The sequence below is a fragment of the Pelophylax lessonae genome (assembly GCF_965119305.1).
Source record: "Pelophylax lessonae genome assembly, chromosome: 1".
Classification (NCBI taxonomy): domain Eukaryota; kingdom Metazoa; phylum Chordata; class Amphibia; order Anura; family Ranidae; genus Pelophylax; species Pelophylax lessonae.
Genome location: NC_138768.1, coordinates 883,066,745 through 883,077,947, shown reverse-complemented (window position 1 = coordinate 883,077,947; position 11,203 = coordinate 883,066,745). Strand labels below are relative to the sequence as shown.

The 11,203-nt window shown below is 44.7% G+C and overlaps 2 protein-coding genes across 2 annotated transcripts in view; both read left to right on the top strand.

The window, feature by feature from the left end:
- LOC309550673 (cytosolic phospholipase A2 gamma-like) overlaps positions 1-11,203 on the top strand; it is a gene marked incomplete at its 3' end in the record, with an annotated part of 276,802 nt that overhangs the window by 51,665 nt on the left and 213,934 nt on the right. The gene's annotated exons all lie outside the window — the stretch shown is intronic.
- The window catches only part of LOC309547993 (cytosolic phospholipase A2 gamma-like), a gene marked incomplete at both ends in the record, with an annotated part of 104,930 nt that overhangs the window by 38,626 nt on the left and 55,101 nt on the right, over positions 1-11,203 (top strand). The window contains one exon of the mRNA XM_082247980.1: positions 11,081-11,122. Coding sequence (XP_082104106.1) covers positions 11,081-11,122 — 42 coding nt within the window. The remainder of the gene's footprint in view (positions 1-11,080; positions 11,123-11,203) is intronic.

The window sequence follows — 11,203 nt, the reverse complement described above, 5'->3', positions numbered from 1 at the left end:
CACTGTGTCATCAACGGAGTTGGGAATCCACCAGGTACCTGGACCGACATCCAGCTCCTGAGCCGGCTGCTCCCCTCCACAGCCCAGGGCTCCAATGAGCGAGGAGGGGGCAGAGCAGAGAGTGGTGACTGACAGTCAGCAGCTCTCTGCTCAGGGAGCTGTCAGAACCGATAGATCGGCTGTGTTACATCGTTCGGTTCTCAGTGTAGAGGCGCTGGGGGATCGATGCTGCATCCACCTAGGTAAGTATAAATGTGAAATAACCCCAAACCCCGTACTTCTCTTTTAACAACTCATGAGTCATCAGCTGTCAATGGGTTTCCCCGCTAAAACCTAAACCAAAAAAAAAAAAGTGCTGATTAAAAAAAAAAAAAAAATCCTTTAAATATAGGGCCTGGGGGGGGGGGGGGGGCCTTATTGTGCCTGTAAAGTGGTGCATCTTTAGCACGTATAGAACATGCTACAGCAATCATTTTCTAAAGAGAAAAAAAAAGTCAAATCACATTTAAAATGATTCACGGTTACAATTGCTGGCTCCCGGTTATTAAAAAATTAAAGAAAAAACAGGGTAGAGTCCCCCCCCTCTCCCCAGTCCATAACAGGCCCTTCGGGTCTGGTATGGGTTTTAGGGGAAACCCCACGCAAAATGTAAGAAAAAAAAAAAAAACGGCGTAGAGTCCCGCCAAAAATCCATACCAGACCCTTATCCGGGCACGCAGCCTGGCAGGTCAGGAAAGGGGAGGGGACGAACAAGCACACCCCTTGAACCATACCAGGCCACATGTCCTCACATTGAGGGGGGGGGGTGCTCTGGGACAAGGGGGCTCTGCCCCCTCACCCCAAAGCACCTTGTTCCCATGTTAATGGGGACAAGGGTCTCTTCCCAACAACCCTGGGCTGTGGTTGTTGGGGGTCTATGACTGGGGGGCTTATTGTAATCTGGAAGCCCCCTTTAACAAGGGGGCCTCCAGATCCCGTCCCTCCATGTGAATGGGTATTGGGTACGTCATAGTTACCCCTAAACATTCACCAAAAAAGTGTACAAAAAAATAAACACATGATACAATTTTCGACAAGTCCTTTATTCTAAAATAAAAATAAAAAAATAGTGTCCCTTGATGTAAATCCATCGTCAATCACGAAGCTCACCGGACCTAAAAAAAAAAAATTCTCGGATCTGGGGGTCCCCTTGTTAAATGGGGCTTCCAGATTCCAAAAAGCCCCCCACCTGCAGACCCCGAGAACCACAGCCACACGGTGGTTGGTAAGAGGCCCTTGTCCCCATTGACATGGGGACAAGGTTCTCTGGGGTTCAAGGTGCTCCAGAGCACCCCCCCCCCCATGTTGAGGGCTACCCACCCTCTTTTTTTTTACTTTTTTAATAGCTGGGAGCCGATAATTGTAACTGCGAGTCATTTTAAATGGGATTTGACTCATTTTTTTCTTTAGAAATATAATTTTTGCTGTAGTATGTTTTATGCATGCTACAGATGCACCACTTTACAGGCACACCCCCCAGGGAGACCCCCCAGGTACTATATTTAAAGGAATGTTTCATTTTTACTGTTGCACTTTGGGCATAACTAAAATCACTGAAAAAAGGATCGTTTTTACAACTTTTTTTTTTTTTTTTTTTTATTGATACATGTCCCCCAGGGCAGTACCCGGGCCCCCCATACCCCTTTTATGGCCAATCACATGCATATAAGCCTTCAAAATGGGGATTTTAGATTTTTCCTGTTTGGCTCCTATAGACTTCAATGGGGTTTGACGTTCAGGTGAGAACATTTCCCTTGTTTGGGAGTTCTGCTGCAAATGGAACAGGAATGGGGGGGGGGTCGACCCATCCCTACTCTTTAAATGAAATATTTTTAACAAAATTCTCCTAGTGTACGGCTGGTCCGACTCCAGCAGGTTATGTCCCTCATCCCTCACTTCCTCTCCATCTATTCCTCCATTGTCTTCCTCCATTCACCCACACTAAGATATTTTGTATCACCTTGTATGACTGATTTACTAATCCCGTTCAGTGACAGATCTCTCTCTTCTCTTATTTCCACAAAAACTGAAAAGTGAAGAATGGAAGTGTGAGCTTCTTCAAAAGTAAGGATTTTTTTTATATCTTTATATCCCATGTATGTGAATTTTATGTCTATTATAATTTAGAAAAAAAAAAAAAACAGAACATGTCAGAGTTTATAGAATACTTTACGCATTCTTTGTTAAAGAGGAAATCCAGGTATGAATATTGTTACATAGGTAGATTGTTCCAGCTTGGGCCAACTACACTATATTACCAAAAGTATTGGGACGCCTGCCTTTACACACACATGAACTTTAATGGCATCCCAGTCTTAGTCCGTAGGGTTCAATATTGAGTTGGCCCACCCTTTGCAGCTATAACAGCTTCAACTCTTCTGGGAAGGCTGTGCACAAGGTTTAGGAGTGTGTCTATGGGAATGTTTGAACATTCTTCCAGAAGTGTTGGGCAAGAACTAAAGTGGACGAGAAGGCCTGGTTCACAGTTTGCCCTCTAATTCATCCCAAAGATGTTCTATCGGGTTGAGTTCAGGACTCTGTGCAGGCCAGTCAAGTTCCTCCACCCCAAACTCACTCATCCATGTCTTTATGGACCTTGTTTGTGCACTGGTGGGTAGTCATGTTGGAACAGGAAGGGGTCATCCCCAAACTCCTCCCACAAAGTTGGGAGCATGAAATTGTCCAAAATGTCTTTGTATGCTGACATCTTAAGAGATCCCTTCACTGGAACTAAAGGGGCCAAGCCCAACCCCTGAAAAACAACCCCACACCATAATCCCCCCTCCACCAACTGATTTGGAACAGTGCACAAAGCAAGGTCCATAAAGACATGGATGAGCGAGTTTGGGGTGGAGGAACTTGACTGACCTGACCTCAACCCGATGGAACCTCTTTGGGATGAATTAGAGTGCAGACTCATCTCTTTAAACCAGGACACACATTAATTCCACAGGTTCTGTGGCTGAGTAAGGTGGTAATTAAACTCACTTGGTGCCTTATCTGCATTATATCAGCCTCAGTACCTGTGTAATTATATGTGTCCTGGATTAAAGGGATGAGGTGGTGACTCTATCCTCACCGGGCTTTTTTGTGGCATTAAAAATAAAGATAAATATCTTCCACTGCAATACTTCTCCTCTGCAGCACTGTCCCTGCACTAATTCCTTTTCCCCCACTAGATGTCCCCAGTCTTCCAGGGAGAATGGCGCTCATTCAATCCGTGACACTGAAGCCGGTGTTCCGTGAAAAAACCATACCCTCGTCACTTCCGGAGGGTATGGATTTCTCACGGTAGTTTAACTTGCGGCGGTTACATTATAACAGCTCCTCTGCATCATGCCTCATGTCCGCTCCTTCCCCTGTCACTTCCCTGATCTCGGTTAATAAATATAAAAGCGGATCACGGAGCACAGATCGCCGTCACTTACATTTTATACACCCGCCGCCGCTTTTATATTTATTAGGGGAGATCAGGGAAGTGACAGGGAGAGGAGAGGAGATGATTGATGTTGCAGCAGAACTGTTTTAATGTTACCGCCGCAAGTATTAGTGCCGTTAACATATCATACCCTCCGAGCATGCGCACTTGTGAACTTCTTTCTTGTTCAATTACGTCTCCGGGGCTTTGAGCATGCGCTCTGCTGCGCTGCTCTGCTGTTTCAGACCGGAAGTGACGAGGGGTATGGTTTCTTCACGGGGTATGGTTTTTTAACGTTACACCGGCCATACACAGATCAGCATTTCATCACTTCCTGTTAGGGCAGATGTAAAAAGAGACATTATTTTTCCTGGAAAGCATAAGATCAATTTTTTTTTTTTTTTAATCTCATGCTTTCAAGGATAGAGAAGAGATTCTGGGTCTCCCCAGATGTCTCCATAAAGAGAACCTGTCGGGCTTTATTGTTATTACAAGGAATGCTTTCATTTCTTGTGATTGGACAAAAAATGCTAAAAAATAAATAAAAAAATGCTAAAAAAAAAAAAAATAAAAAGCTAAAGAGACAGTATAGAAAAAAAAAAGAAATAAGATAAAAAAAATAATATTAAAGCGGAGTTCCACCCTAGTTATACATTTTTTTTATAAAAATACCCCCAGGACAGTCAGGGCTAGCACATTCCACAATGGATAGCCTCTGATCTGTCCCGGGTCGCACTTACCTTTCAGGAGAAATACTTACCTTGAAATTGTCTTGTCCAGCGCTGCCATCTCAGGTGTGGGCAGCTTGAAGCCAGCGCGATCGTCTTCCGCATCCTCTTCGGTCCCACGATGCACTGCACTGGCCCCGACGTCACTTCCGGGTCGCGCGCGTCATCCCTCCACAGCTTCCGGGCATGCCCAGAAGCTGTTTAAAAGGGAATGACGCGCGTGCCCCGGAACTGACGTCGGGGCCGGTGCAGGCGCAATGATTCCTGGGAGCGATGACGTTCAGCTCCCAGGAATCATTGCAAGCAGGAAGTGACGAATCGCCGTGGCCGCCGAGGGGAGGAAGAAGGAAGTAAGGTGAGTATATTTTCTCTACAAGGTAAGTGAGAAAAAAAAAAAAATTGCGATTATCCATTTGTTTTTCAGGTGACCGGGAGCGAGAAGATGGAGGTAAGTATACATTTCGGGTGGAACTCTGCTTTAATAAACACTCACCCCCCCCCCCCCGATGCTCGCATGCAAAAAAAATAATATTAATAAACACTCACCCCCCCCCCCCCGATGCTCGCATGCAGAGGTGAACACATACGGTAGATAGCGCACGCATATGTAAACTGTGTTCGCCCCACACATGTGAGGTATCGCCGTGAATGCTAATGCAAGAGCAATAATTCTACTACTGGACCTCCTTTGTACTGATAACCTGAAAAAAAGTTTAAAGTGTTGTCTATGGAGATTTTTAAAGCGGAGTTCCGGCTGAAAATACTTTTTTAAGATAAAAAATACCCCTTTAATCTTAACATATGGCCAATTACATTAACGCTATTCCCAGATTACAGTACAGTATTTGATTATAGATAATTTCTTACCTTTAAAATTGTAGAGCGCGGCCATCTCCGGTGTGGGCGTCTGAAGCCGCGCTGTGTCCCCATTTCCTCGTTTCTGGGCTACCCAGAATGCCGATCGCAATCTCGCGCAGGCGCTGTAGATTGCAATCGGCAATGAGAGGAGCAGCCATCCACGCCCATTGCCTCCTAGGATTGATGAATCACATCTCCCAGGATGCAATGCGAAACCGGAAGTGACGCCCGGAGCCCGCGGCCGCAGAAGAAGGAACTGGGACAAAGAATCCTCTAAAATAAGGTAAGTGACCCCAAAAAAAAAAAAAAATATTTCCCAATTAATTTTCAAAAAGCATATGACTACTCCAATCCGTTAAGTTGAAAATATGGGTGGAACTCCGCTTTAAGTACCATAGTTTGTTGCCATTCCACAAGCCTGCGCATTAAAGCGTGTCATGTTGGGTATTTATTTACTTGGCGTAACATCATCCTTTATATTTTACAAAAAAACAAAATTGGGTTATATATTGCGTTTTTTTTTTTAGCAATAATATTAATTAAGTTGTATTTTTTTCCGCAAAAAAAAATCGCGTTTGACTGTCCCGTGAAGACTGAGATGGAGCTGAGACCTTTATAAGAAGTTAAATAGAAATAAAACGTAATATTACATCCAACTTACAATTTTTTTTTTTAAATTCTTTGACCTTTGTAAAAAGTCACACATTGATTCTATCACACATGGGATGTGGAATACACGCAGGCGGGTGGCATTGTTATTTACATTCCTTACACCGATTCTTTCCATTCATTTCAACCAGGATCCTGGAATTGGATTTCTCGTAAAAAGGAAGGTAAGGAGACTTCACCTTCTGCCATGTATAGAGACATACAGTACATACTGCAATGGATTCATCTTGTGTGTTCTTTTATTTAAAAGGTAGAGTGGAGAGGGAAACGTATATACGGTGTATATGTGTGTGTGTGTATATATATATGGACTGCTCAAATAAATTAAAGGAACACTTTTTGATCAGAGTATAGCATCAAGTCAATTAAACACCTAGGATATTGATCTGGTCAGTTGGGTAGCAGCGGGGTTTGTTAATCAGTTTCAGCTGCTTTGGTGTTAATGAAATTAACAACAGGTGCACTAGATGGGCAACAATGAGACGACCTCCAAAACAGGAATGGTTTTACAGGTGGAGGCCACTGACATTTTTTTCCCTACTCATCTTGTCAGTCTGTTTTTCACTAGTTTTGCATTTGGCTGGGGTCAGTGTCACTACTGGTAGCATGAGACGATACCTGGACCCTATAGAGGTTGCACAGGCAGTCCAACTCCTCCAGAATGGCACATCAATACCTCCCATTGCCAGAAGGTTTGCTGTGTCTCCCAGCACAGTCTCAGAGCATGGAGGAGATTCCAGGAGACAGGCAGTTAGTCTAGGAGAGCTGGACAGGGCCGTAGAAGGTCCTTAACCCATCAGCAGGACCGGTATCTGCTCCTTTGTGCAAGGAGGAACAGGATGAGCTCTGCCAGAGCCCTACAAAATGACCTCCAGCAGGACACTGGTGTGAATGTCTCTGACCAAACAATCAGAAACAGACTTCATGAGGGTGGCCTGAGGGCCCGGCGTCCTCTAGTGGGCCCTGTGCTCACTGCCTGGCATTGTGGAGCTCGATTGGCATTTGCCATTGAACCCCAGAATTGGCAGCTCCACCACTGGCACCCTGTGCTTTTCACAGATGAGAGCAGGTTCACCCTGAACACGTGACAGACGTGAAAGGGTCTGGAGAAGCCGTGGTGAACGCTGAGCTGCCTGTAACATCGTTCAGCATGACCGGTTGGGTGGTGGGTTGGTGATGGTCTGGGGAGGCAAATCCATGGAGGGACGCACAGACCTCTACAGGCTAGACAACGGCACCCTGACTGCTTAGGTATTGGGATAAAATCCTTGGACCCATTGTCAGACCCTATGCTGGTGCAGTGGGTCCTGGGTTCCTCCTGGTGTACGACAATGCCCGGCCTCATGTGGTGAGAGTATGCAGCCAGTTCCTGGAGGATGAAGGAATTGATACCATTGAATGGCCCCCACACTCTCCTGACCAAACTCCAATAGAACACCTCTGGGACATTATGTTTCGGTCCATCCGACACCACCAGGTTGCATCTCAGTCTGTTCAGGAGCTCAGGGATGCCCTGGTCCAGATCTGGGGGGAAATACCCCAGGACACCATCCATCATCTCATTAGAAACATTCCCAGTTATGCATACAAACTACTGAGGACCATTCTCAGTTACTTCAGTAAAATTTCAGCAAAATGGACTCGCCTGCTGCATCATTTTTTCACTTTGATTTTTGGGGTGTCTTTGAATTCAGCCATCTGTAGGGTAATAATTTTAATTTCCATCAAATGATGTGCCATCCTTTCCTTCCTAACACATTACCCAGTCCATACCAGTATAGATCCTAACACATTACCCAGTCCATACCAGTACAGATCCTAACACATTACCCAGTCCATACCAGTATAGATCCTAACACATTACCCAGTCCATACCAGTATAGATCCTAACACATTACCCAGTCTATACCAGTATAGATCCTAACACATTACCCAGTCCATACCAGTATAGATATCCAGCATGAGATTTTTCCCCATTGAGATCTGATGTTTTTTGAAAGTGTTCCTTTAATTTGTTTGAGCAGTGTTTATATACACATTCATACACTATATTACCAAAAGTATTGGGACACCTGCCTTTACACACATGAACTTTAATGGCATCCCAGTCTTAGTCCGTAGGGTTCAACATTGAGTTGGCTCCCCCTTTGCAGCTATAACAGCTTCAACTCTTCTGGGAAGGCTGTCCACAAGGGTCCCCACTGTCACTGTACTAATGACACTGGCAGTGAAGGGGTTAACACTATTGGTGATCAAGGGGTTAAATATGAGCCTCATGCTTACTGACGTATGGGGGGGGGGGGGGAGGGGGTCCTGTGACACAGACACAGATCGCAGGTTTAGCTATGCTGAATCCTGTGATCTGTCCCTGCCTGTCACAGAGAAGATCCGCCTGCTTTGTTTACATAAGCAGGCGGATCTTATCAAACTTTCCCCGACGATTGGGGAAGAGAGATGGTGATCACCGCCTCTCCTCCTCCGGCCCGACTCCCGCTATGTCTAAACACAGCGGTAGCGGGCCTCTGCCGCAGAGACAGCTAGGAGTCCAACAACGTAGGTCTACGTCGCTGGACCCAAGGGGAGCCGCACTGCCGCAGTAGCAGCAACGTGAGCGGTCCTAAAGTGGTTCAACAAAAAAAAAATAAAAAACGCAGTGGCGATCAAATACTACCTAAAAAAAAATCTCTATTTGTGTGGAAAAAATGATATACTGTAAATGTCATTTAGGTACAGCATCAAATGACCGCACAATTGCCAGTTAAAGTAGCGCAGTTCTGAATAGCAAAAAATGGCCTCGTCATGGAATGGGTAAGACCTTACCGTAGAGCAAGCGGTTGAAGCTGATGTTCAATCTGTTTATGTTTTACCTTCCGTGGTTCCTCCCACCCTCTATGATTGATATAGAAGAAGAGGCCAGATCTTTAATTTGATTGTCAGTAGCCATGGCACGGGGGGATTACTCTTCCTTCCCACAATAATGAGTAAATAGTCCGTTCTCTGTTCCTAGCCCCCCGCTTCTGAACTGACGGGCCCCGGGAACTTGTATTCCATTACTGGTAGACGTGGCCCCTAGGAGTACTGTGGATGTGCCCAAAGGTATTTAAAAGAGTCCCCTCTCCGTCCAGGGGCCCCTGTGTTGAACTGTACAGGAGGGCTTGCACTACCCCGCTATTGACAGCCCTGGTGGAGACGACTGAAAACCAAGACAGAGCGCCACCTGCAGATAAAACTCAGTAATTACAGGAACCTGACAGAGATGTGAACATTCACTGGTAGAGCAATTATTTCAATTAAAAGACACTGATTGGATACTGACTATTTTTTGGTGATACAATCTGTAACTAAACCACTTCAATGCCGCGCACTTCCACCCCCTTCCTGCCCAGGGCAATTTTCAGCTTTAAACGCTGTCACACTTTGAATGACAATCACACTGTCATTCAATCTCTATACCCAAACAAAGTTTTTATTTTTATTTTTTTCACACAAATAGAGCTTTATTTTAGTGGTACTTAAACATCACTGGAGTTTTTATGTTTTGCTAGATAAACAAATTAAACCAAAAATTAGAAAGAAAAAAAAAATGTTTCCATTGTTTGTTATAAAAATTTGGAATCAGGTAATTTTCCTCCTTCATTGATGTGTGCTGATGATGCTGCACCAATGGGCACTAATATACTGCAATGATGAGGCAGCATTGATGAGGTGGCACAAATGGGCATTAATGGACACTGATAGGTGGCACTGATGGGCACTGATGAGGTGGCATTGGTGGGCACTGATAGGCAGCCCTGATAGGCACTGATAGGCAACCCTAATGGGCAATGATAGGCAGTACTGATTGGCACTAATAGGTGGCACTGAAAGGTGACACTGATGATGAGGCACTGATGGGCACTGATTGGAAGCATTAATGGGCACTGACTGGCGGCACTGGTGAGCATACATTGGCAGCACTGGTGGGCACTGATTGCCAGCACCGGTGAGCATACATTGGCAGCACTGGTGGTCACTGATTGGCAGCACTGGTGAGCATACATTGGCAGCACTGGTGGGCACTGATTGGCAGCACTGGTGAGCATACATTGGCAGCACTGGTGGTCACTGATTGGCAGCACTTGTGAGCATACATTTGCAGCACTGGTGGGCACTGATTGGCAGAACTGGTGAGCATACATTGGCAGTACTGGTGGGCACTGATTGGCAGCACTGGTGAGCATACATTGGCAGCACTGGTGGTCACTGATTGGCAGCACTGGTGAGCATACATTGGCAGCACTGGTGGTCACTGATTGGCAGCACTGGTGAGCATACATTGGCAGCACTGGTGGGCACTGATTGGCAGCACTAATTGGCATTGATTGGCAGCACTGGTGGTCACTTATTGGCAGCATTGGTGGGCACTGTTTGGACTGCACTGATAATCAGGACACTGATTATTTATTTATTTATTTATTTCAGGTACTTATATAGCGCTGTCAATTTATGCAGCACTTTACATATACATTGCACATTCACATCAGTCCCTGACCTCAAGGAGCTTACAATCTAAGGTGATTATCAGTGCAGATGTCCCTTTTACACAAGCCAGTTATCGGTTCTCTTCTCCTCTTCTCCTCTTCTCATGCCCTCAGCATAAGGAAAGGAAATGCTGATAGCCAACTTCTATTTACACCCATGATCACCTGTGATTGGACACAGCTGATCAGGTGGTGAAGATGCGTTGATTTGCTCCTCCAGACACTGTGGCCAAAGAGCACGCAACCTGCGCCCAGCAGAGGGCGCAATGACAGGAGGCCGTCATATGAAAGCCTCCCAGAACGAGCCGTCCACACTGTAGCCGTCATTTGGCTATAGCACAGTCAGCATGCGGTAATTTCATTTTTTTAGTTTTTTTGTGAATGTCCTCCCTTCCCCCACCTCCAATGTAACGTTTTTAAAAAAGGACCCCTTTGTGGTTAAATTACAAAATGATGGCTGAAGAGAACAAACTTAGTCTGATATACAATACAATATCCAGTTATCATTTTTTTAGATAGATAGATAGATAGATAGATAGATAGATAGATAGATAGATAGATAGATAGATAGATAGATAGATAGATAGATAGATAGATAGATAGATAGATAGATAGATAGATAGATAGATAGATAGATAGATAGATAGATAGATAGATAGATAGATAGATAGATAGATAGATAGATAGATAGATAGATAGATAGATCCATAGATAGATAGATAATCTGCCTTACCTGGCAATCATTTTATTAGAATTTATGATACTAAAAATGTATTGTGAAATCTGAACTACAATTTAATGGAGGCGGAGTCTTTCATTCTAAAATATTATCTCTATGTTTTATGCAGGTCCAGTTCCTCGATTGTTAATTAAGAAGAAAAAGGTACCAGGTATGTGATGTACAGTATACAGGTATCAGGTGTGTGATGTACAGTATACAGGTACCAGGTGTGTGATGTACAGTATACAGG